This window comes from Equus przewalskii, chromosome 5 (genome assembly GCF_037783145.1).
Source record: "Equus przewalskii isolate Varuska chromosome 5, EquPr2, whole genome shotgun sequence".
In the NCBI taxonomy this organism is placed as follows: Eukaryota; Metazoa; Chordata; class Mammalia; order Perissodactyla; family Equidae; genus Equus; species Equus przewalskii.
Window position 1 is genome coordinate 67,800,704 of NC_091835.1, and position 26,041 is coordinate 67,826,744.

Here is a 26,041-nt window from a genome sequence, read left to right on the forward strand (position 1 = left end):
CTGGGGAGGAGCCAGGGCTGCCCTGTTCCCTGGGGCCCAGGAGGAAGTGGGGCTTCCAAGAGGCTGCTGCATTTTTGGCCCTTTTCAAAGGGAAGGAACCACTGCTACTTCATTTTTCCTGGACACTTGCTCATCTGCTCAGAGGTGGGGTCCCCATCATTCCTGGGCCATGGCTGGGAGCTCAGAATGAAAGGGCCCAAGGCCACTCACTCTGTGTCATGGTGCAGTCCAGTCCCACTTCTCTTCCTCACCCCCATTTACTGTCAGCAAAACTGAAGTTCATTCATTTATTCATTCAACAGGCATTTACTGAGGCCCTGTGCATAAGCACACCTGCATATACCAGAGTAGGCACACGTATGTGCACATACACACGTGGTAGCCTCTACCCCCATGCATTCACACCTGCTCCAACCCCTGCTATGGATTTCTTGGCTTTAACCTGGCAGCCTAATCAGGAAGGGTAAAGCTTCAGGCTCCTGCTTCTGCCTCAGAATAGGTTGCAGGCGGGGGCTTGAGACCAGGGCCCCTAAACCTCCATGCTTCCACCACTTCCCTGATAAATGAGAAGGTCTTTCCTCTCCTCCTGGCCCAACCATCCTCCCAATGTAGGCGCCATGCAAGGAAGAAAGAGGCATTCTCTGGGATGCTAGGGTCACCTGCCCAGGCTGCCAGAGCCTCCTGCCTCCCAGCCACTTGCCAAGTAGGTGCCAAACTGTGTAAGAGGGGGCAGTACCACCCTGGGAAGTTTCCAGCTCTCCTCCCCCAGGGCTGAACCCCTCCCTTCTCTCTCTTCCCTATTAATCCTCGGAAGTGAAGGGGCCGTCCCTGGCGGCCCCTCAGCCCTATTGTGGCCCCTCGCCCTCCTCGGCTGGCGTCTAATTAACTCCTCCTGCCCCTGGTTTTGTGTGCCCCCCTTACCCCACCTTGTCGGCCCCGCCCCTCCGCTCGGCCCACTCCCCCCCACGGACATTCCAGCCCGGCCGGGCTGGTGTGCCAGGGCAACCAGGGCCGGACTGAGGCCTAATCCCCCCGCCGCCTGGCCCGGCTCGGGGAGCCCCACTCACCTCCCCGCTCTCTGGGGGCTGCCCGGCTCTGCTGTGGCGGAGACATACAATCGGGACAAAGGCGCAGCCCCCAGGGGGCTAACTCAGCCTTCACGCCCAGGTTGTGCGGCATTTGGGGAGTTTAATGAATTGTCCATCACGCCTTTCAGGGCCCGCCCGTCAGCCTGGATTAATCTTCGGAGCCCTGGTGGGGTAGGAGACACTAAGCCTGTATTTATTACTCTCCCATTGTCACTAATTGAGGTAATTATCTGTGACTCTGGCCTGGCCAACAATGCGGCATTCACTCCTGGGACCTCGATGGGCCTGGCTCCCACTCTCAGCACCAACCCTCCCTCCTCTCCTCTCCCAAACCCACCAGGGACTAAGTTGGGCCCTGGAGCATGTTGGGAACGTTGACAATGTCCCACAATGCTTCAACTCCCAACCAGTGTCTCCACAGCCACCACTATGGAGTTGCAGCTAGGAGAGGCCCGTTCCCCCCAAAAGCAGGTGAGAGAAGAAGGCAATCTATCGGGGGACAGTCTTGGCCGGCAGAGTCCTCAGGCCACAGAGGGGCATGTTTCTGAGATCTTTGGTTTTCTGGACTCCCCAACTCCTCATCTCTGGATTGGTGGTTCCAGGGTCTCACAGGGCCCTTCTATGGATCCACCCTCATGTCCCTGTTGCCTCCAGAGCTCCAGAGCATTGGGAGGCCCTAACCCCTACCAAGCGTACTCTGAGGAGTTCCCTAAAGCTACCAGGGCTGGCAGACTAGCTGTGGATCTGACGGGAGAGAGAATAGAAAAGGGCTCATCAGGGAGCTCAGGAGAAGGGCAAGGGGAGCCATCCCAGGAAGGAGCATCCAGGGATCACAGCATCCAGGGGTCAAACTAATGTGGCCATGCAGCAACCTTAGGGAGAAACTTGGATCTGGAGGGGCAAGCAGTGCCTAAGAGTAGATTTCACACAGAGATGACTTCCCAGGTCAAGGGGATTGGCTCTGAGGAATGTGTGTGCATGCGTGCATGCATGTGTGTGTGTGCGTAAAACAGAGAGAAATTTAGCAAAGGAAGATTTGGTCAGGACTAGACGGTGACCTCCTTAAGGGCCGGGACTGTGTCTTGGTCACTGTTGTTTTTCCAAAAGCCTAACATTGTACATGGCACATAGTAGGTATTGTCAAATGAATGGCTGGATAGATGAGGCCTGTACTTGCGTTGGGGTTGGGGGTCTATTGGCTCTTCTCTTCCATAGCTGCACTCAGGCTTTTAATTCTGTCTCAGGACTTCCTGGAAGGAAATCTAGACAGTCCCTGGATGGCTCTTGGATGGACACTTCACCAGCTGCAAACGTGAAGGACCTTGACAGAACTGAGAGCTACAGTTAGAACAGCGCCACCTTGTGGTGCCTCTGGGAAGCGCTCCTGGAAAGACCCCAGGAGGTCACACCAGACAGCAGCCACCCCTCTTCCAATATATCTGATGCTGAATTGCTGTGCCAGTATTCCAGTGGCACAGTTTTATCATTTGGTCCTTCCTTCTGCCAGCACTTGTTGCTCCACTCCAAGCTTGCAGGGGATACAGAGCTAACTCAAAGTCACTACCCTTGATTAGCTCATGGTCCAGCAGCAGATTCCACAAGGTAACAGGATCAACAAAGGTCATAGACAAGCATCAGAGAAAACAACGCTGTAGGTGTTGAGGAGGCAATTGGGACATTTGCGGCCCAAAAACTCTCTGCCCCTTACCTCTCCCTAAATTCCTCTCACTAAAGCTCAAATGTTTTATCCTTGCTTCCCAGAGACACTTCATGGTTTGCCTCCTACGCATCATTCCAGGATCCCATCCCTCTGCACCTCTGATTCCCCAGTGCCTCTGTTCCTGGTGAAAGCTGGGTGCTTTCCCACCTCTCTACCTTTGCCCATACCCTGGAAAGCACCTCTTCCCCATCTCCCCCTGTTGAAACCCATCTCAAATGTCCCTGCCTGCATGAAGCTCTTCTAATTTACCTTGGAAAAGTGACCTTGCCTCCTGAAGCACCTTCTTGGCAGAGCTTTCACTAACAGCACATACTGGCTGTCCCATGCGTGGTTATCTGTGTATGTCACTCATCCTCCTACTAGGCTTCTAGCTTCCTGAGGACATGGGAACTGTGTTTTGTTCATCTTGGCATCCCTTGCAGCACTGAACTAGGCATATTGTATGCCATCATGAAGAGAATAGATGAATGGATGGATAAATAAATGGAAGAATGCATAGATGGATAAGTGGGCAGGTGGATAAATGAATGGGTGGGCTGTATAGATAAATAGATGCATGCATGGATGCATGGATGGATGAAGCAACTCTTCTCTAAAAGGATTCAGAAAAGGCTATGGGCCACCAGGGATTCAAAGGAGGGAGCCCATTCCATGCCAGGACATGCAGAAGTTGGGACAGTATCCAGGCTGAGCCTTCCTCCACTAATATATGCACCCTCAGTGACTTGTCTCCCAGAGGCCTGGGCATAACCTCACTCCCCAGAATTCACAGTCTGGGAGCTGCTCTTTCCTTCATGCTCCCCCAGACCCTCAGGAATGCCTTTATTAACATATATTATGTTGTACTGTCTGCACTGTAACAACTGTGGGTTTCCTTTTCTGCATCCCTTGCCCTATCCCACATACACCCTACATGCTGAACTCCCTGAAGACAGGAACCATGTCTGTGTCTCTTTTGTGTCCCTAGGACCTAGCATGCATGTTTAATGGGAGAGTGGACAAGTGAATAACTGAGCAAATGCTGACTCTTTTCCCCATAGGCGCACTTTGCACACTCCCTGTATACTCACGTTCAGCCATCTTTCCTGCTCCTCTCCTCCTCACGCACAGGCACACACTCCTGACCCTGAATCCCCTAAGTTCCCAGAGTCATGGCCTGGTTCTTTGTTTCTTTTACCCATTTGTGGCTGATCTAGGGAAGTCCCAGGGCTCTCCTGAGAGTCTGAAAGGGGAGGGGGCTCTTAGTTCCTCTAAAGCCATATTAACTGAGCCCCATTCGGGACAGAAAAGGGCTTCCCTGGGAAGAACCTGGCTGTTGGGAGGGTAGTAGGGTCCTGTGCTAACCTGAAGGCTGTTGCCCAACCTGACCACGCCCTCCTGTGTCTGCTGTCCCTTGTTCCTGACCTGCGAGGCTGTCCCAAGGTGGGGGGTGGTTGCGGCCTCCGCCTCGAGGTTGGCCAGCTGGCAGACACAGCCAGATTTAGAAGTCATTTTCGCAGCAGGGAGCCTCCAGCCTCCCACCCACAGGGCCCTGCAGGGCCAGTCAGAGATATGGCTCCCCAAGGGCTGGCCCCCAGACCTGCGCTTGCTGCTCCTCTTCTCTCTCTCCCTTTCTCCCCAGATCTTCAGCAGCTGGTGCTGACTCCACCCTTAGAGAAAGATGGAGGAAGTCCTGGGGAAGGAGGTGTGTCACATAGACACCCTAACCACTCAAGGGCTCCCAGTACACCACTCACCCATTCAAGGAGCTGTTTGTCTCCATCTCAGGGCTCCCCTCTCCCCTCGACTTGGCCTCTGCTGCCTGATCCTCCTCCTCCCCTACTTCTACTTCTCGCTTCCCCATCCTCCTGTTCCCTACACCCCCAACACGAATGAAATTGCTCTAGAGAGAAATAATAATCAGAACTTAATACTTTCTATATGCCAGGCGTTGTACTAAGTGCTTTACATAGTGAATAATTTAATCCTCCCAACAAGCCTATGAAGAAAGCACTATTAACAACCCCATTTTATAACTTAGGACACCAAGGCACGGAAAGGTTGAGTAACTTGCCCAAGGTCACACCGCTAGTATGAGGTAGAGGCAAGATTTAACCCAGGCTGCCAGGCTCCAGAGTCCACATTCTAAACACACTACCCTACTTCTCTGACAGTGGTAGCAGTGTGGGTGAGCTCTTAGAAACTGGCCTCCTGTGTGTTCAGCCTCAAAGAGGCTCAGGCAGCCTGACGGAATCCATCTCCACCAGGCCAGCCCCTCCTATCCCAGGCAGCTAACCTCTTCTACCAGCCCCAGAACCCTGGAGCTCCTGGACTGTAGGAAAATCCAGGCAGGTGCTCTCACGCTGCCCTGGCCTTCCTCAATCTTCCTCCAAGCCTGAAGTCCATCCTCGTCTCAAGCCCAGAGGCCCAAGGCACACACTCTTCAGCTGGCCCAGGCTCACCCTAACCTGGCCTGCCTTTATCTTCTACAACTCCTCTGAATGTACCCTCACCTCCAGTCAAACCGGACCATCTGGTAATTTACTAAACACAACCTTGTTTCACCACATCCATGCCTCTTTTTTTGCTGTTGCCTCTGCTTGGAACCCCTTTCCCCAAATTCTGTTTCAGATGCCCACCTCCTCCATGGAGCCTTTCCTGATCTCATGAAAACCATGCAATCTCCCCTGTTTGACTCTTTACGGTACTTACCACTCACTGCTCAATACTGTCATTATTTGATATATTTTCATCTTCACCCCATCGTCAGGCAGACCTATCTCATCTCTTTCCTGGAGCCCAGCCTGGTGCCTGGCTCCTCTCAGGTGCTGGGTAAAGGCTCCATAGTTAGAATGGGTAGTAGTTAGAATTCTAGGTGGAAAGGAGACAGACCTCAGGAAACTTTCATCTCTGCCCAAGGTGACCCCCACTTCCTTTACCTCCTCCAGCGGGAGCTAACTTGAAACCTGACAGTGTGGGCTCCAGGCAGATTCTGGGATGGACCTTCCTGGGTGACTCTGAGCCATGCTCTCTCCTCAAGTTCAGAAGCCCAGAGAGAACCACCCCTCTCCAGTGAACCAAGGCAGGCTGCCCGGCTTAGGGTCCAGTCCAGCGGCCTCCTCGGCCGCCCTGCCCCCTCCCTGTCCTGGCCAGTCTCTCCGGGTGCGGGTGGAGAGTGACGTCGAGATAATTGGAGACCAAAATCATAAGTGGTTTGAGAGCGGGGCTGGGGATCTGAACGCTGAGCCGGAGCCGGAGTTGGCGGGACTCGGTGGGGGTGGGGGCAGAGGCGGGGCCAAGGGCCGGGCCGGACTCCGCGACTGAGTCTGGGCGAAGCCCCCGCGCCCGCCGAGTCGGCGGCTAAATTTACCCAGGCTGACTCAGCCCTTGCCCGGAATGGGGGGTGGGGGAGTGCGCCGGGGCAGTGGGAAGAGCCAGCGGGGGTGGGGTGGGGGGCAAGGAAGGGAGAGTCCGGACTGGGGGAGACAGGGGTGGGCTGGGAGTTTCCATCAAAGGAAGGAGTCCCCCTCCACCGATCGGGAAGGAGCAGAAGACCCCTGGGGGAGGGACGCAGGAGGGAATGGGTTGGTGAAAGCAAAAGATGCCAAGGTTGGACAAAGGGAAGCTTAGATTTATTGAGCGCCTACTGTGTGCCGGGCACTGTGCAAGGCGCTTTACATACATTACCGCATTAAATCCTCACAACAACCCTGCGAGGTAGGTGTTTAGAAACCCCCATTTGACAGATGAGGAAACTGAGGCTCAGGGAGGTGAAGTGATTTGGCCAAGTTCACATGGCTAGTAAATAGGGACAGAGGAGGTGTCCAAGATTGGAGAGAAAAAAGACTTTAGAGTCTGGGTGCCAAGCTGGTCGGCGTGGATGAGTACAAAGAGGGGCTCGGCGCGCTCCGGAGGTCTAGAAGGCCACAGGCCTGCTCCCGACCTCGCACGGCTGGAGGCGGCAAGGCGGGGGACCGGCGCGCAGTAACTAGGGATCAATTGATTCACCAGCAGGGCCGGAGTGGAAGGAACTCGGGGACTAGCTCCAGGGGAAATCCGCGACCTGCGCGCGCCCCGTAGTGGCTGTAGCGAGTATCACACTCCACACCCGCAGGTTCTTGGGGACCAGCCTCCCTTTTCCTTCCCTGGCTGGTTTCTGGAAGAAGCAGAGATGCAAGAAATTCTCAGGGTTCTTTCAGATGGGTGATACCACCTGGATGGGAGATCGTGGTAACGATTCAGAGCATCGCTAAGGAACATTGAGGAGGAGAAAAAGGGGAAGGCCTAAAGACGTCCCAAGCTGATTCATTGGCTGCCTTCCCTCCCCAGCTCGGATCGCCACAGGCCAGGGACAGTGACAAGGCCACCATCCTGCCCTGCCTTGGGGAGCCCTCACCTAAACCTGAGAGACTGGGATAGGAGCCCTTGTCCACTTACTCGGCTCTTGTGCAACCCTGGACAGTCTGGAATTGAGAATGAGTGCAGGTGATAATGAAGCCACCAGGGACACTCAGACTCTGTTCACTTATTCCTAACTCTTTCTTGGCTTGTGGAAGGGAGGATGAGATCAAAGCCTCCAAAGTGGCAGGGATGGACCTTAGAACTCCCACACTTTACATCATAAGAGGCCTGGAGAGGGGAAGGGACTTGCCTAAGGTCACCCAGCAAATTAGCGTCAGAGTTGGGATTGGAACCCAAGACTTGTGACACCAAAGTCTTTCTGCTTTGCTGGTTGCTTCTGGACCCCTTCCTCTTCTGCCAAGGGCCTCTCGGCCACCTGGTCACCTCAGTCAGAAGCCTCTCCATCCCTTTCTCCCTCCTGCCCAGAGGCCCTGCCCTGAAGTTGCCCTCCTATGACTATACCACCCCTGCCCCCCTGCCTGATGCTGGCTAGGCCTCTCTGCTGAGCTGCACACCTCATACATCAGGTCCTGCTGAAGACCTTACTTTAGTGCCCTGAATGGAGCCCACATTAAAGTCTACTGCTCACCCTCACCTCTCCTGAAAAAAAAAAAATCATGAATCGGCATATGCTCCCTTTCCTTTCATTTGGGCGGCTTCTATTTCGAGCATGGGAACGGGTGTGGGTAAGGGGTACAAGGAAGTCTGTGAGGAAGAAAGGGGACCAGTGGCCCCGAAGATGGATGGGTTGGGGAAAACAAATACAAGAAAGAGCCTCTCACTGCCGCTCCCTATTTCCATGTGGGGTCCCCTTAGTGTCCCTCGCCCTGAAGAGGGCCTCCCTGGTTTGGCTGGTGACGTCTAGAAGCTCTCCCATACTGTCGCTCAGCTCTGTCTTGCCACCTTCCCGGGGCCGGGGCCGCTCATTCCGCCAGGGGGCGCCCGAGGCTTCTGTGTCGCTTCCATCAGAAGAACCGCTATGGACGCTGAGCTCCGCAGCTTCGTCCGAGTCCGAGTCCGGGGCGGTGTGGCGGCGGATGCGGGACACCGCTTCCCGCAGGGCCCCGGCGTAGGGCCCCGGGGTCCGCGCCCAGCCCCGGCCCGCGCGCCGCGGGACCACCGCCGCTTCCTCCGAGGCCTCGGCACTGCCCGCGCCTCCCGAAGCCGCTGGGCCTAAGGCTGAGTGCTCTGGGTTACCTGGCTGTGTGCGGGCGTCCTGCAGGTTTACCTCGCCCACCGGAAGCCCCAAGATGCGGGAGGCGCGCTCTTCCAATGAGGAGTCTGCGGGCTTCCCGCCCTCAGCTTCGAACTCGCGCCCCTCACCGGGCTGGTGTGAAAGGCGGCTGCTCGTTAGTAGCTTTTGGCAAGAGGAGGGAAAGAGCGCGGCCCCTTCGCCCTCCTCCTTTTTGGGCTTCGCTTGGCTGGGGGCATCCCCCATAACGCGCGGCACCCCTGAGGACAAAAGCTGCACATGCTGGGTACGAGGGGTCGGAACATACTGAGACCGTATCACCACGCAGGTGGCGTCAATGACAAAGACGCCTTCTCCAGGAGTAGGGCCGCGGGAACTGCGGGGCAGGGTGTGGGCGCGGCGGGTCGCCCGCCGACCCTCCAAGGTCTCGGGTCCTGCCCCTTCTCTATGACCCAGGGACTCTCTCCATCCCGTGCCTCCCGGAGCCCAGGGCCTGGGGAGGGTCTGGCTATGTCGGGGCAGCTGCTTTTTAAGGGAGGGAATCCAGCATTTGCGGAGCCAGCTGTGTTCTCTACCTTCTTTCCCTTCCCCGGAGCCGTTGAGATGGGCCCTGGACCTGGGAGCGGGACGCGGGGGGCTGGGAGTCGTAGTTGCAGACCCTGCAGGAGCTGTCTCCGTGCCTGGGCTCCCAGCAGCTTTGGCTTGGGGATGGCCGTCGCTACCACTGTTCAGGCCAGCAGCAGCCAGCCCCAGGCTTTTCTCCGCGGCCCCCTTGCCGGACTCCAGCTTTGGCCTGGCTGTTCTACAGCCTGGGGAGCCCCCCAAGAGACCCCGCCCCTGTCGGAGACCCCAAGCCCCAAGGACGTCCCGGTAGATCCGAGGATCCAGCTTCTTCTTTGTGCACCCTCCCTCTGTCCTGGCCGGAGTGGGAGCAGGGGCTGAAGAGGCCGGCGCCCGGGAGGGCTCAGGGCCTCGCTTAGCCCCCAAGGTCCTGTGGGGGCCTTCGTAAGAAGGTGGAGCCACATAGGGTGGCGGCCTGTCCCAGCGGCGTCGCGGGGCTGTCCCAGCAGCTCCTCTCAGCAGCAGGTGAGCCTCGTAGCTTGGTGGCCCTGGCCGCCGACCTCCCCAAGGCCTCGCCCACGCCGCCCCTGGGTCGCTCTGCAGCTGCGCGAATGGACGGGGCGGTCGCCCCACCAGCCCCAAGCGCTCGGGCCGTGAGGGAGCTGGGAGCCCTGCCAGCTGGGCCACCCGAGGGGCGTTCCGAGGCTCCAGGCGGGGCCGACCTGGGGGGCTCCTTCGGGCCCCACCAGCCTTGCGCCTTTTTCGCTCGGTCTCCTTGGCCTCCCGCTCCTGCGATGCTGCTTTCCTTTTCTCTTGTTCCCGGGCTCGAACCTCGGCCGGGGGCCCCGCCCGCCAGTTGGTCGCCTCCTGCAGCACCCTGGAGGCCCAGGGTCGGCGGGGCGGCGGCTCAGGGGATCCCGGGCGCGGCCCACACCTGGGACAATGAGCGGGAACCCAGGTGAGCAGTTTGTGGGGGAAGGGAGCCGAGGTACGGGGAGCTGGGAGCACTGGAGACCACTTGGGGCAGCCATGTGGAGGGGTGTGTGCACGTGTGCGTGTGATAGGGCTCAAGTCGAAGCGGGACTCCTCACCATCTCTCCATGCACACTTTAACAGAGTCTGCCCCATCTCACCTCCTGCCCTTTCTCACGCCCTCTCCTGTCCCCCCAAAACAACGTGGGATGAATCAGGCCCCAGACCTCGGGATTTGGGGGCAGGGAGCTGGGAAAGAGAAGGACCAGCAGTGCTGGCTGGTGCCTGCGGAGAGGTCTGGACCCCACTCCCGGCCCCACCACTCTCTTCCCCTCACCCCTCCTTCACTCACGTGCGGCTCTGGGGCCCGCGGGCCCAGTGGCTGGCGTGGAAGTCCATGAGCTGTCGAGGAGGGGCGAGGCGGCTATAATGACAGGAAATAGTCTTCACTTCGATCACCAGCAGCTTGGATTTCTGCACCCAGAGGCAGCTGCCAGACTCTTCATCCTGGAGCTCCCCGGGGCTGTCGGGCCCCTCGGAGAATAGCTGGCCATCCAGCATCCTGCCCCACCCCACCCCGGCCCCCCACCCTCCCACCCGCCCCGAGAGCCCCCTCCCAGCCCAGGGAGCCGGCGCCCACTGCAGAGCGGCGGGCCCAGCGACTGGGGACTATATATACCCGGGCACACGTGTGTGCCTGTCTGTGTGTGTGTGCGCGCGCGCGCATGTGACACGGCGCGGACGGCTCGGCGCTGCTACCTCCCCCATGTGCACGGCCGCCCCCTGGGGCCCGGGATTGGGCGCCCCTTCCCACTGCTCTTGTACCCCAAGCCTGATGGGACCTGCACGAGTGGGCAGGGGACTTCATATTCTTGCCAAGCTGACAGTGCCTCCGCCCCCGTCCTAATTTCTTCAACCTTCTTGCCGTTTTAACCCTTCACTCTCTTGCTTGTCAGGGTGCCTGACCACCAGGGCTCTGCCCCTGACTTCCCGGCCCGGACTTTAGTTTCCCCGACAGGGAGGTGATGAGAATGGAACTCAAGGTCTCTGCCTGCCACTCTCTGCTGGTTTCCAGGGGTTGGGGTGCAGGAGGGGCTGGCCCAGGCATGGGGGGCTATTTTTAGCAGCAGTGGGTTCGGGTGCAGAGAGGAGATGAGTAACCAGCTTCCATGCGTGGTGGGAGGAGGTGGTGGCTTTCACGCAGCTTTTGTGTGACTCTGGGAGAGAGCTGCCTCCCTCGACCTCAACAAGGGTGACCCTCACACCCTTAACTTCTTACCCTCTCAGTGTTGCAGCCCAGGGCTGCCAGTACAGCAGGGCACAGGATCCTGTCTTGGCCATGGGAGCTGCTCCACACTCGCATTCTAAGATGTTTGTCCTTGAGCACCCGTGGAGCACTCTCCCCGAAGCAGGCTCTTCCCCCCAGTCCAGAAGCCAGGATTTTGGGGTCATTTGTTTTGTGCCCACACAGCTCTGCTATGCACTTACACTCTTTCAGAGGGGATGGAGGAGGAATGGTGTGCTCCCTTGGTAAAACCAATCCCCTAGCAACTGAAATGATAAAAGTGGCCCCTAGTTCCCAGTGTAGAGCTGCCCATCACCACTATCACAATGCCTAGCTCACTCAGCCCCCACCTGAAGTGGTGTTCCAGATGCTCACCTTTTAGGCTCATTCTGTCCTGGGTGGGGGGTTGCTGCTTACATCCACATGATCCCTCCCCCTACGCCTATACCAGGTGTCCCCTGATTCACCATGGTAATGTTAGTGGCAGCACAGCCCACGCCAACCCTTCCATGCAGAGACTTAGCAACCATGCCTGGCAACCATGGCAGCAGCTCCAGTGGAGGGGAGGGGTGTGGGGAGGTGGGGGAAGGAGTGTGTATGGTGATGGTTTCTGAGGAAGAAGGGATAATCTGCCACTCCTGAGAGGAATAAATAAGATTAGAAGGCTATGAGGCTCCCAAATTTTGTCCCATGTCTTCTGCTCCATCCTCAGACTCTGAGACTGACTGGGTAGGTTTTAGGGGGAAATGAGAGAAGCAAGAGATCCTAATTTGTTTCTCACTAAAGTACATGCAGCCCTTTGGGTACAGACCTTTCCTTTTAAGGGGATGGGGCCAGGAGTGTTGTCGTGGGGAAGACTGACTTACTGAGAACCAGAACAACAAAACCCAGGCCTCCTGCTCCCTAACATAGGCCATCCTAAAGAACCCAAACATCCCCTATCCCATCTACTTGACCCCCCTTGAATCCATACACCTACCAGCTGCGCTGATGGCTCTCCGCTTGAAGGTGCTTCCATCCACCCAGGTCGCACTAGAGTCCTAGGGCTTTTTAAAGCCCTTGCCTCCTCCCTAGACAAACCCTCCTTCATGATGGAATGTGACATAAGGAGACATCTGTCCCTTCCACCACGCAGCCACCCACACACACATAAACATACCCTCATTCTAATAACTTGGAAGCCTCCCTCCCTCAAGTCTGGGAATGTGCTGTGAGAGCTGTGATGAGGTGACTGCATAAGCAGGGGCTTCTCCAAGGCCATGATGCAGCACTGAGAGCTGAGCTCTGATGAGTGCCTTGCTGCCTTTCCCTGTTCCATCAGAAAGCCTGGTTTGGAGGAACAAGTACAGTATAGCTGGGTTCATCAGAGTTCTTAGGTTAGCGCTGGGAGGGGCAAGGAGTTACTCTGAAAGTGCTTCAGGTCCTGGACAGGAAACGGTATCATACCTGCCAGGCGGTGGTGAGGCGGTGCCCAGAATTTGGCTCATACCAGTCAGTCTAGCAGTCCTTACGGTGTGTGCTGCCAACTACTGTTTTGGCCCACATGGTTTCAGCAAAGGGAAAGGGTGTGAGGGGGTGACCATGGTCCTGCTGCTCCCCCATGCCCCAGCTCATTCTCAGCTTGGAAGAAAGGCAAAAGATTTGTAGATTCAGAGACAGTGCCAGCTGAACAAACTCCAGAGTCCAACTTTTACTAAGAAAAGTTGGTGGTGGCAGATCTCTCTGCCTGAAGGAGACCCTCAGTCTGTCTAATTTCTGGAGACCTAACACTGTTCTTGGATTTTCCTTGGGTCCCAGCTATGGTCCAGGCAGAGGGGAAAGTGAGGTAATGAGGACTGCAGGGAATTGGGTGGGGAGAATGAGAAAGGTGGTTAAGTCTAGTGTACGGTAAAAAGATGAACTCTGGAACCAGACTGTTTGGGTTCAAATCCCGGCTCTATGTTTTTACTAGCCGTGTGGCCTTGGGCTAGTTACTTAGCCTCTCTATGCCTCAGGGGTTTTTTTCATAATTTTATTATTTTATTTCTTTTTTTTGAGGAAGATTAGCTCTGAGCTAACTGCTGCTGCCAATCCTCCTCTTTTTGCTGAGGAAGACTGGCCCTGAGCTAACATCCGTGCCCATCTTCCTCTACTTTATATGTGGGATGCACGCCACAGCATGGCTTGCCAAGCGGTGCCATGTCCGCACCCAGGATCCCAACCGGCGAACCCCAGGCCGTCAAAGTGGAACGTGCGAACTTAACTGCTGCACCACCGGGCCGGCGCCGCCTCAGTTTTTTTAAATCTGCAAAACTAGAATAGTATCTACTGTTGTTCTGAGGATTAACTGAATTAATATACGTAAAGCACTGAGAATGGTGCCTGGTACACAGTTTTATATATGTGTGTGTGTGCTATTATTATTAGTACTGTCATTATTAATGATGAGTTGAAAAAGCCATATGAACTAGGATGGTTGAAGCAATAGCATCTACCAACTATAAAAATCAAACACTGCAATACCACAAAGAGGTTCCTGTCATTTTAATTAGGTTTGCCATGAAAAGCAATAACCTCAGCTAACCACTCTGCCCTCCTCCTCTACCTAACCCCCTTCTCCCTTCATATGCATATAGCACAGGGACCCAAAGGCCCTCCTCCCCGCTCCCATTATGGGAAGAAATGTCACTAAATGGACTTGGCCCCTCATACAGCATGAAACAGGATGAATAAAAATATCTTTATGAAGAGTTCTGTTGTGCTATTATCTAGGGTGGAGTCAGGGGCAGAGATATGGCAAAGGCTGGGTGAGGTCTGGGGATCTCTTAGAGATCAGAATTTGCCTGAGGAGCACAGTGCCTATAGTTCACCCAGAAAGGGGGCTACGTCTAAGAGGACGGGGCTAGGATGGGCTAGGCTGAACGTTTTCCTCAAGTGTATGTGTGAGGATAAGGACAGCTAAAAATCCATTCTCCTTCCTCCCCTCACACCTTCCCCAGCTCCCAGGTAGAAGGGTAGGGGGCTCCGGAGCAGGGAACAGAGTCACAATTCTCTCAGTGTTTCATCTGTGGTTCCCAGAGCTTTGGGCAGGCAGTGAGTGGGGCACACCCCCCAGTGCTGCCTGAGCCCTTCCCCCAAGCTCAGAGCTTCTCTCCACCTGTGAGCACCAGGGCCTGCAGGATGTCAGACAGTGAGACAATTCCCTTGACCACATCATTCTCATCCACCACTACAAGTCGGTGAACCTGGCATGGAGCAACAAGGGAGAAAGCGATGTTTAGTGTCAGCCTCCGTTACGGGGAGCCCTTCAGTCCTACCCTCCTTGCCAAACCCCAGTCTCAAGGCTGCTCCCCTCAGCCCCTCTTGGATCAGTGGCCTCCCTACCTCTGCTTCCACCAGCCTGTTGATTATGGTCTCCAGAGTCTCATGCAGGTAGCACTTGAGGACACCCTCAAAGTAATGTGATCGATGTTGCAGAGCTTTGGTCACAGACACATCTAGGTTGTTGTAGGTCTTTTCTGCCGCCAGATTCTGGGGAGAGAGAGGAAGGTGCTTGCAGGGAAGCAAAGGAGCCAGTCCCCAAACTCTGAGCACACCCAACCTCACAAGTGGGATTTAGGGCAGATGTCAGCCATGCCCACAAGCCCCACCCAGCTCATTCAATTGCTTTTCAAATAGGATTTGAAAGCTTGGAAGCTTCTAAAACCCGTAGGTCCCAGAAGAGACTCTCTTCTTCTCCCTCTCCACATTCAATACCCCGCCCCTTTCCCTACCTCCCAGCCCCTCCACAATCACTCACGATAACATCAAACTTGGAGTAGATGTCCACCACACGCCCTAGGGGGACAGAGGCAGCTCAGCAAGGAGGATCTGGCATCCAAGGCTCCCTGTGCCCATAGAATCACCCTCCGGGCTGTGCTGAGAGGGCAGCGGATTTCCCCAGAGCCACCCTGGCTTCCCTGGAGTCTTCCCTCTCCTTCTGCCCAATCTCTCACCTTTTTCATCCACCACTGGCAGGGCCGAGACTCGATGCTGTACAAAGATGCCCAGAGCCACGTAGACGGGGGTGGTAGTGCGGACCATAGCAATGTTGGCATAGGTGCCAATCTGTAGCTCTTCCAGAGACTTGGACATGAACTCGGGCTTGGGGAATTCAGTGATCTGAGGAAGAACCATCAGCCTGAATTTCAAGGCCCTCTAAACCACCACTGGATATCCCTCCAACCCAGTATATAAGAAGTAAAAACTGGGCTGAGGAGCACTTACAAACAATTTGAGGAACTTGAGGATACGCTTGTGGGTGAGGATATACAAGGTGTTGCCTGATTCCGGGTCAATAACTGGCAGCCTGTGGATCTTGTTTCGAATTAATGAAGAGACAGCATCAAACAAGCTGTGGGAAGGTGGGGAATAATGATAAGTTCCGCAGTGCTGGGCCTGAGGGTGGTTAGATAGCTCCTTAGGGTATATTTACAAACAGGGAAAACTGGTGGTTGGGGGACGGGAGCAGTGTTCAGACCAGGCCTGAAGAGAGTGAGAGAGGAGTGAGTGAGTGAGTGAGTGAGAGGGAGAGAGGGAGAGAGGGAGAGAGGGAGGGAGGGGGAGAGAGAGAGAGAGAGAGAGAGAGAGAGAGAGGAGGGAGGGAGGGAGGGAGGGAGAGAGAGAGAGAGAGAGGGAGAGAGAGAGTATGCGTTTGTTTGGGTTTGGGAGGAGTGTCTGTTCTCTCTTCTGCCCCTGGATCTCTGGGTGTCTAGGGTTTTAGCTATGCTGATGGCAAGGCTCTTCCCTTTCTGGACAAATGGGTAGCTGGAACTCACCTGGCATTAGGAGAAATGCAGACAAGTGGTTTAAAGGAGTCCTGTAGATACACCTCTGAAGGGAAAAGGGAGGTTCAAAATATCACCATGGAAAACCATTTCCCAGGAAACTCTCTATCCCTTTATCCTTTTACAACCCCCAATTCTCTACACACCTCTCCAAGTTTCTATCTTGTGTTCTTCCAGCTCATAGATCTGTACCTGGAAGCAGAAGCAAGAGAACTTGAGAGTTGATCTCCCTGCTTCATTAACCCCTTGTGGTTTGCTTGGAAGAAAGGAAATGAGAATGAGGGACTTGGAGCGTCAGGCTAAGGTTCCTTACCAAGGCTGACTTATAGTAGCGGTGCAAGATGTTGATGAAATCAGTGATGGTCAGCATACCTGGAGGCCAAGACAAGAGCCCTCAGCACTGCTTAAAAGCTTCTTTCCCTGCCCGGCACAGGATGCCAATAATACTGTGTTCTAGAAATTTTTGCTTACCCACAAAACTTTGCTTCTTACTGTCCCACAAAGGGGCAGCTCGTACACCATTAGTCACCAAAGCAAAGAAAGCTTTCTTCACCTGTAACCAAAAGAGTAATAATCACAAAGGGAAATTCACAGGGGGCAGGACTTTAAAAGAACAGGGGTTGGGTATGTTGGGGAAAACATGAGACTAACCCCATAGAAGGACAAGGATATTTACCCTTGGGATGATAGGATGAGAGGTATTGAACCAGAGGCTCCAAGGAAGGGGAAAGGGAAAAGAGGAGTTCACCCACCTGCAGGGAAGTATCAAATACAACCAATTTGGAGCTTGTGGGAATCAGGTCATAGCAGCGATGAGACTTCATGAAGGAAGTATACACGCTATTGTTGGATTCTGGGGTCTCTGCATAGGGTGTGATAGTTAGTAGCTTCCTTCCATCCAATAACTCACAATCAAAAGGAGCAGAAAATAAAACTGTACTGTAGCTGCTCAAATATTTAGAGCATGATTTTATTTTTTAATTTTTTTTGGTGAGGAAGATTCACCCTGAGCGAACATCTGTTGCCAATCTTCCTCTTTTTGCTTGAGGAAGACTGTCCCTGAGCTAACATCCATGCCAATCTTCCTCTATTTTGTAGGTCGGACACCGCCATAGCATGGCTTGATGAGCAGTGTGTAGGTCCATGCCCAGGATCCAAACCCACGAATCCCGGGCCGCCAAGGCAGAGCACACAAACTTAAATACTACGCCACCTGGCCAGCCCCAGAGCATGATTTTTTATAAGGCCCCCTATTCTATCTCTTTTGTTCCTATTGTTCCCACAAAACCTGGATAAACCCCTTAGAAACCATTTCATTCAACCCCCATCTCCAGGTAGGTTCACAGGTTCAGATCCCTGGTGCCAACCTAGCACCACTCGTCAAGCTACGCTGTGGCAGCATCCCACATAAAACAGAGGAAGATTGGCAACAGACGTTAGCTCAGGGTCAATCTTCCTTACCAGAAAAAAAAAAAAAGACAGAGATGGCTGACTAAAACAGAAAGGCAGTCTTTCATTAATCTGTTCTAGTCTTAAAGTTTTTCTCTCATCTTTAACTGAAGTTTTCCCTTTCATATATTTAGCACATTTTCATTTGTTCTCTCTTCTCAATTAAAATGTAATTAAGCTCCTTAGAAGAATTTTAAGCAGCTTACTTGAATTTTAAGACCCACAGATGAGAAAGGCATGGTCCAAATTGGGCCATTTCACATCAACACTAAGTTGGAACCCAGTGCTCAATCATCCTGGCCCAAAACACCTGGAGCATCCTTCTTGGGATGACCCTGTGAATTAGAAATCATCCTACCGACTCCAGATAAATGGGAGACCCTGGCTGTGTTTACCTGTTCATTCCTCTGATTTTAATTGCTTGCAATCCCAAAATAATAGCCTGAATGTGCTACATACTATGGTATGTGTACTTAAAAATATTACATCATCTAATCCTTACAACAACTCTATAAGGCAAATATTGTCCTCATTTTTCAGTTGGAAAGCAGTGAAATAAATTGCTCAAGCTCAGGTCATTAGTAAGTGACAAGAAAGACTCAAACACAGATCTACCTGATTCCAAAGTTCATGCTCTTAAATCCTATGCCAGTTGTTTGTTTTTAATTTTTTACCAAAGGTACACAGTTTAAAGAGTCAAATAGTTCTAAAGATTTTAAGAAAACTGCAGTCCCTGGCACCCACCTCCCTATACTACCTCTCCCCAGAATCAGACTTCTTTTAGCTGATTATTTTGGTTATTTATTTTTTGTCTGTAAACAACATGCTTATATTGTTACTTTTTTTTTCACTTTTAGGAATTATCTATTATCATCCAAGGAAGATGAGAATTTTTAGTTCTCTTTCCTACCAGGACCCCATACTAACATGCACCTCCCATCCCCCCATTCTTCTCAAAATTAAACTGTAATGTTGGTTACATTAGTATTTAAATAATTTTAACTGAAGATTCATTAGAGCTAAACCAAATAATAAACTCTGATTTTTTTCTTTGTTTTCCTTGGAGTTAATAATTCTCTTGTCTTTTTGTTTGCTTAACTTTCTCTGTATGGTACTTATAACTGATTCAACCCTCAAACTCTTTACCAATTGTTAAAGTCTCCTTTCAAGAAGTTCAGAAGCATTAGATAGTCTATCAATTCAAACTACCCAAAGAAGTCTCTCCGGAGCCTTCTGACCTGCTCAAATCTGGGCTGGTTTGCCCGCTGTGCACTGCTGTCATCTTGAGATCTTCCTTCATCACCATCCAAGGGACCCCTTTCCCGTCTCTCCTGTATTGGCACTCCTGTATCCCGTATCTCATGTTTTCATCTTTTTTCACTACTCCCTTGTTTTGGTGGAGCACACCTTCCAGTAGCTTCCTGAGAAAGGGTGCATGGGATGTCAATTTTTAGAGACCTTGCAGCACGCAGATATCTTTATTTTGCCTTTATCTTTGATTTACAATTTGACAGGATATAGATTCTAGGTTGGAATTTCTTTTCCTGCAGAATATTGAAGGCATTGCTCCATTTCCTTCCAGCTTCTGGAGTTGTTGAGAGTCAGAGGCAATTCTGATTCTTTGTATGTGACTTGTTTTTTTCTCTCTGGAAACTCAGGATCTTCTCTTTGTTTCCAGTGTTCTGAAATCTGATGATTGTGCTTCAGGTGGGTCAATTTCATCCACTGTGCTGAATATTCAATGAGTCATTTCAATATGAAAACTAATGTCCTTCAGTTCCAGGAAATGTTCTTGAATTATTTCCTCGACTGTTTCCTTCCCTCTGTGTTGTCATTATTCTCTTTCTGTAATTCTTATTATTTACATATAGGATTTCATAGACTGACCCTTTAAGGTTTTTGTTTTTCTCTTGTTTTTTGGTGGGTTTTTGTTGTTGTTGTTGTGTTTAAAGATTTTATTTTTTCCTTTTTCTCCCCAAAATCCCCCAGTACACAGTTGTGTATTTTCAGTTGTGGGTCCTTCTCCTAGTTGTGGCATGTGGGACGCCACCTCGGCACGGCTTGATGAGCAGTGCCATGTCCGCACCCAGGATTCGAACTGGGAAAACCCTGGGCCCCAGAAGCAGTGCGCCAAACTTAACAACTCCACCATGGGGCCGGCCCCTGTTGTTGTTGTTTTAAAAATACTTTTTCTCTCCTATTTTCCACTTCTTTGATTTTTTTTTCACTTCCTTGATTTTTAATTCTATTTTCTGGGAGATTTCCTCAACTTGATTTTCCAAATCTCCTAATTGGTTTTAAAATTTTGCTATTATATTTTTAATTTCTAAGAGCTCCTTTTTGTTTTCTGAAAATTCCTTTTAAAAAAAAAATTGTATCCTGTACTTGTTCCATGGTAGAAATATGTCCTTTTATCTGAGTACATATTAATGTTAACTTCTGAAGTTTTCTTCTCTATACACTGACTTTTCCCCTCTGTTGGTTTTTCTCTGTTTGCTTCTTTTCATGTTGTGGGGGCAGTGTGGATCAGCTTTCTTCATGTTAGGGGGTAATCCTTGGTTTAAAGGAGCATTCAAACCATATTTTAAGAGTGGTGTCTTTAAAGCTGACTGGAAGCTCTAAGTGTGTAAATGAGCCTTGTTGACTGTGAGCCATTTAGATGGGGAGCACTCAATACGTATAGTTTTTGGGCTTTCCCCTCAAGAGGATTCTGGAGAGGATTTATTTTGTGCTTGGAGGGTGAAGTCTTTTCTGTCAGCCTTCTGGAAATTGAATGAGGAAAAGGACTGAGGTCTCCACATCCAGTATAGTTCACTCTTGCTCCTGTTTTTAGCCCAGTACCTCAGCCTTCAACTGGGCCTGAGCCCCTCTCCAGACCTCTAGTCTTTGACAAAGATGGGGGGGCATTGCCCAGCTGTACTCAGTGGGGTAGGGAGTCTTGGGATCTGAGAGCTTCTTAGGCCTTCAATGCTCCTTGGCTTTCCCTACTGCTAGTTTATAATTCAGTTTTCTCAGGTTGGCTAAGCCATTTACCACTCTTCTGTCTGCTTTCCAGCTTCCAAAATTTCATTGTTGTTGTCTCCTCTCTTGTTCTCCCTGTTCTGGTGGGTTTGTACCTTTTAAAACAAATTCTTTTATAGTGTTTTTAGTGGCTTTTTGTGAAGGAATGAAAGTAGATGCATGTATTTGATACACCATCTTTAATTGGAAGCCCACCATTGTTTTTCAAATTTGAAAACAGACTCCCAAGAGCGAGTCTTTTGACACCATGCTACATTTATAGTTAAATACTATCACTTTAGGCTACACCTACAAACATATTTGATTTGGCTTTCCAAGTATTTAAAAAATAATTTAAATTAGTTGCCAAATTTTAAAAACCTGGAGATTTACATAAAAATCCAAATTCTCAGTTTCTTTTCAAAATCAGATCCGACAAAACTAGGTCCTGAATTCTTGAATAGTAACAATTGACCAGACCTGGATAGTTGCTGCCTCTTTTTAGATGCGATGAGATCTACAGGTTGTCGCAGTCATACGCAGCCCACGTCACTGCTTAATCCACGTAGACAATTTGAATTTTTGACCCCTGCCTTGGTTGGCACTAAAGCAAATGTACTCAAAAACAATAAAATAAGCATTGTTATCACGTGGCAGTAGTCAATTAGGAAGTCATCCAGATAATTCAAAATATGACTATATTAACTTTTTTGGATACCAACAAAACGAAAACAGAACACTTAAAAATTCTTATGGAGAACTCATAGACCCTTAATAATATGTCCTAGGATCTCAGCTCATATTTCAATCCTCTGAGAAAGTGTGTACTCCTAATGCCATAAACATGTTCTAGGAAGACCTAGAAGTGTTCCTAGGCAAATCCTTTACCACAGATGCCTGTAAGTTCTGCTCCTGTCTAGATGGCCTAGGGTTGGGCCATTCCATTTTAACAAGGTATTTGGGAAGGTGCTGGAATTGCCTTCGCCTGTGCTCTGGATTTTGGACTTTAGTGCCTCTATTTCTAGATTAGTTCCAAGGGCTTTCAAGGCCTTTCTATAATTTCTTGTGTACGCTCAGCAGTTTTAGTGAACTCACTGGATGATAAAATCCTAGTGGCATTGTTTCTGGGGAACTCAGATAATACTAGAGACTTCTAGAACATGGTTAGCCAGTTGAGAGTTGCCTATGGAAGCTTTCCCTGGACCTCGAAAGCTTCTCTCAAGTGATTCAATAATTGAAGATATTAATTATGCTCATCACCCTATCAAAGATTTATTCCTAGGTGATCTTGCTACGTTATTGTTCCTGATTTGTGTGGTTTGGCATATTATCTGGCCCAGCTTTGAGTCTCCCAGGGGGACCCAAGGAGAGATTAAAAAACATTGCTGAAGACAAGTTAGGATTGCACTATTGCTTTCATACCAGTTTCCTTTTTTCAGTAAACTTACCTTGATGATGCTCATTTTCCAGAGCTGGGTGGCCATCTGAAGAAGTGGCCTGGAGAGACAAGAGAAACAAAGATTCAGCCTATCTTAGGTTCCATCCATGTGAGCCTAGCAACAAATGACTTCCTTGAAAGGACTGGAAGGCCTTTTAGAAATAAGATCTCATTTAATCTTCATAACAACACTGAAGTAAATACTATTATTAGCCTTACTTTCACAGATTAGGAAACTAGGTTCAAGAAATATTAAGCAACCTGCCCAAGGTCATATGTCTGGTAAGGGGTGAAATAGGGATTTGAACACAGATCTGTGTGGTTCCAAAGCTCATGTCTTTATATACTACACTGCCTAACGAAACATTAGGTCTTAGAAGCTGAGACTAGGAAATCTGAGTTTAGGGCTGGCCCCACAAGATTCTCACAGATCTACTTTATAAAAACATGGAAGCCAGACGGACACACTGCTTTCCTGCAAACACTCACCAAGCATAGTTGTAGGCAACAGAATCACTGACACAGCCCTTACCACCGAGAGAGGGCCACATCTGGGGAGGATCCCAGCAGCTGACTGTCAGAGAGAGTCAAAGCTTGAATGACTGAGGGCTGGATAAGGAGCACAAATGTTCTGAAACTGGGGACCTGGGTCCTCTCAGCACCCTTGTGAGTCAAAGGCTACTACAGCCCAGAGGGTGCTGGTTTTCCAAGTTTCCTTGCCTCGACAGTCTGAGATTAGAGAGTGCTTTGAATACAGAGAAAACTTCAGAACCATCTCTGTGCTCCCTCAAGTGGGAACATTTGGAAATTTCATTGTTATCTAGGAAGTCAGGAGGAATCGTGATAATTTTCATCCATTGGAATCAACAGTTTTGGCTCCATTTGCTCTGAGTAATATCCCCAAACTAACTTAAAATCATACTTCACCTCCAAAGCTGCTGTAGTAACATGAAGTTAAAGGCCTTGGCTTGAATCTGGGAGGCTGGCTGGTAAACAGGGTCAAGTTGGCAGGATAGCCCTAAACTTCTCTCTCCTAGCAGGCCAGGATGGGGGCAGGGGGGAAGAGGGATAATCTCTGTCTCTTCTCTCTGGGCTGCATAAGACTATCAGCTTGGCCTGGCATTTTGGCAAGACTTTCGGAACAACAGCCTCATCACTTATAAGTGGGAGAGACGGCTGTTCAGCTATAAAGAAACACACATGGTATAACACAGTCTCACAAAGATCTATACAAAGACACGGCAACTGCTACTTCTGTTGAAATTATTGTACCCATCACATGATACTTACATACTACACTGTGCTACAGTTACTTTGTTCATTCTCTATCCAAACAGATTATACATTCCTGGAAGTCTGAAACTATTTTATATTTCTTTGTATCCTCCATACGCCTAGCATGTGGTTTTGCAAATAATTCTCAATTGTTTTATTTTTTAATTCTCAAATTGATAATGATAATAATGCACACTGATATGAACAGAGACCTAAGACTAAGTCACAAGGAGAGAAAAGAGATGTACAGCTGGATATAGATTCGGATACCTATGTAAGAGTCAGACACAACTGAATATGCCTTTATCTTTCTCTACAGAGGAGTGGGGTAATTATGTCCACTCCTCTCTACTTTTAGTAACATAGGGGACCTGAGAAAGTACCATTGTACTACCTAAGTACAAAATATTATTACAGAGACACAGGCTAGATCTGACACATAAACTCACAATTTCTTTCAATTTCCTGATTCACATTTCCAATTGTTTGCTAAACAAGCACAGATGTCACAGAGACTCCTCAAATGCTTCAATACAAAACACAACAGCATCTGTCCATCCAATCCTATTATTCTCACTGTGGGTCCCATCTTTGTTTTTTGCATTGCTGTCTTCCCAGGGGCCGAGAACTGCAGTCTTGAATCCTCCAAGAATGGACTATGCCAATGTGTCTGTTTAGAATTGCAGAGCAGGGCATGACCTAAACTTGTCCTTAACATCTACCAGCTAAGCTGGTGAGTTAGAAATGCCTCAAATCTGTCTCTCTCCCTTCCACGTTCACAGCTTTAACTCAGGCTTTTACCTCTCACTTCTGCAACATTCTCTAAACTGGTCTCCCCGCCCTAAATCTGTTTCCTCTTCCATTCATCTTTCATGCTGTCACCACCTTCTCTCGCCAAGCATCTCAGGTTTGGAAGAGACTGATCTCCAGCAACCAGGAACTCACTACTTTCTGAAGTAGCTCCATCCATTTACAGAAAGCTGTTAAGAACATTCCTAAAGCACACTCACTACCTTGCTCGTAAATTTTCCATGGGTCCCCTTATTACAAAACAAAGTTCTAACTTAGTGTGGTATGCAATACCTTCAACCCGACCTCAACCTACTTTTCCAGTCTTTTCTCCCACTATGACCAAAATCCAAAGCTCCAGCAACATCAAGCACTGGCTCACCCCCAATTAATCTCTACATACCCCAATATCTGTGCCCTTGCTCACACTGTTCTCTCAACCTGCAATGCCATCACCCAGGTTCACAGTAATTTCTCCCTCCCCCATGCTTCCACAGTCCTTTGTTTGCATCTTGATGATAACATTTACTACAGTCTACCTTAAAGAACAGCTGTCACTGGCTTGCGCTCACCCCCACACCAGTTAAGCTGAGTATTTTCAAAGCAGAGGTTTTCTTTTTTCTTCTTTTTAAAACAATTTCTTTCCCAAGAACCTAATTCAGTACATAAAGTATGAGGTCTAATTAGAAAATCTATATAAAAATGCTTTGTAAACCCTGATAGATTTATAAGTAAAAATTAATATATTATTTTGAATTTAAAGGAATCAGACCTCTTGTTCTTGCTCAAAATTCTCTTAATCTGTAAGAAGTGACTCCCTTGCCTGGGTGACCAATTGCAAATCACTTCACCACTTTGGTCTGTTTTCTTCTTTATATCCTGAGGGACAAGGCATCTCTGCAGGGAGGGAAAAGGTGCCGTAAAGGAATTACTCTGGGCATGTAACTGATCCAAGGAAAGGTGAACCTGTAGCCCTTATACAACTACAGTAACAGATGATAAAAATCAAGACAGGAAGAGTTACTCTGTCGGCAAAAGCGTACATGGTTAAAAACTCTTGGAGAGGGAAGTGAATGGGAAGAATTCCAGAATGCTAAGAAAAGGCTCCTGAGAGCAAGGTGGGTCCAAACACGTAGCAGGCAACTGGCAGCATCTCTAGGAGGATGACAGAAACCTGCCACAACCGGTCAATAATTGCTGGCCAAGAACGAGTTATGCCAACACGCCTGCTTAGAATCGCAGAGCAGTGCATGACCTAAACTTCTCCAGGGACACAGCGGCCTCTAAAATTGAAAGATTCCCTCCTTCAGGAAAACCTCAGTTTTCAGTCTTATTAAGGGTATGTGACCTCGCTGGACACCTCAATGCAGTATAAAAGTCTTTCAGATGTCCCTCCGGCCACAGATTGTAGGGATCACAATCAGACAACCGGGGAGCAGGCGCTACATGCAAGCGGGGCTCCCTCGGAAGCCCCCTGCCTCACCCAGGAAAGCTGGATCACAACCCTGCTCTCTCAGGCAAGCTCTGAAGGGCTTGAGGTGCTAAGAGGAAAGGCGGCCGGAGATGGCCAGGGTGTGCGCGGGTTTCGGAGGAGCTCGAAGTCACTGCCCGCTCGGGCTAAGAGTGCCGCGGACGGAAGGCAGGCGCGGGCGCGGCCCAGTCCTAGGAGATGCGCCCGGCGAAGGAGCGGAGGGGCAGGGTCACGGGATAGGACAGACACCCGGCTTCCCGTTTACTGGGTACCAGCGCCGGCCCCTGCCCAGGCTTCCCCGTCCCCTAACGGGGGTCTCGGGCTCCACAGCGCCCCCCGCCGCCCTCCTCACCGTCTCCATTGCGAGAAGCGCCGGCTGGGTTCGTGCCCTTTAGGAAGCTCGCCGGAGGGGCGGGGAGTGGGAGGTTCCACCCCACTTCCGGCACCGCGACGCCACTTCCGCTTACGTCAGAACAGACGCAAGCCAAGGGCGGCCGGCAGCTCACCCTTCCCGCGCGGCCTGACCTCGGTAACCGCCCTCCCTTGGGTCCTCTCGGACCCTCAAGGATCCCGCTGACGGCGAGGCTGACGGGACGGAGCCGCTTGTATTTAAAAT

The 26,041-nt window shown here is 50.7% G+C and overlaps 2 protein-coding genes across 4 annotated transcripts; both read right to left on the reverse strand.

The window, feature by feature from the left end:
• Positions 1–6,397: 6,397 nt before the first annotated feature.
• Positions 6,398–10,604, reverse strand: DDN (dendrin). The gene is made up of 2 exons (XM_070619538.1): positions 10,266–10,604; positions 6,398–9,875 (listed from the first exon to the last, which is right to left on the reverse strand). The coding sequence occupies exons 1-2, from the start codon at positions 10,472–10,474 to the stop codon at positions 7,967–7,969; spliced, it is 2,118 nt and encodes a 705-aa protein (XP_070475639.1). The 5' UTR covers positions 10,475–10,604; the 3' UTR covers positions 6,398–7,966.
• Positions 10,605–13,706: 3,102 nt separating this feature from the next.
• PRKAG1 (protein kinase AMP-activated non-catalytic subunit gamma 1) lies at positions 13,707–25,976 on the reverse strand. 3 transcript variants are annotated; one of them, XM_070619540.1, is made up of 13 exons: positions 25,778–25,976; positions 21,901–21,949; positions 20,933–21,070; positions 16,756–16,865; positions 16,475–16,556; positions 16,317–16,375; positions 16,150–16,195; positions 15,995–16,049; positions 15,444–15,570; positions 15,173–15,338; positions 14,977–15,014; positions 14,562–14,708; positions 13,707–14,422 (listed from the first exon to the last, which is right to left on the reverse strand). In XM_070619540.1, exons 4-13 carry the CDS (start codon positions 16,825–16,827, stop codon positions 14,318–14,320), a joined length of 897 nt encoding a protein of 298 aa, XP_070475641.1. In that variant the 5' UTR covers positions 16,828–16,865; positions 20,933–21,070; positions 21,901–21,949; positions 25,778–25,976; the 3' UTR covers positions 13,707–14,317. The 3 variants fall into 3 exon arrangements, with proteins under 3 accessions (XP_070475641.1, XP_070475640.1, XP_070475642.1); XM_070619539.1 differs by lacking the exon at positions 20,933–21,070 and having other exon boundaries at positions 25,778–25,895; XM_070619541.1 differs by lacking the exons at positions 16,756–16,865; positions 20,933–21,070 and having other exon boundaries at positions 25,778–25,895.
• Between the last annotated feature and the right edge of the window lie 65 nt (positions 25,977–26,041).

What these genes read in the sequence shown, in the direction of transcription:
- DDN (XM_070619538.1), bottom strand. Translation starts at nt 10,474, where the DNA reads ATGCTGGATGGCCAGCTATTCTCCGAGGGGCCCGACAGCCCCGGGGAG. An exon ending in CGCGGGCCCCAGAGCCGCAC is followed by an intron (nt 9,876 to 10,265) that starts GTGAGTGAAGGA and finishes TCATTGTCCCAG; the next exon opens with GTGTGGGCCGCGCCCGGGAT.
- PRKAG1 (XM_070619539.1), bottom strand. An exon ending in GGAAAATGAGCATCATCAAG is followed by an intron (nt 16,866 to 21,900) that starts GTAAGTTTACTG and finishes CACCCTATGCAG; the next exon opens with AGACCCCAGAATCCAACAAT. An exon ending in TAAGAAGCAAAGTTTTGTGG is followed by an intron (nt 16,376 to 16,474) that starts GTAAGCAAAAAT and finishes CTTGGCCTCCAG; the next exon opens with GTATGCTGACCATCACTGAT.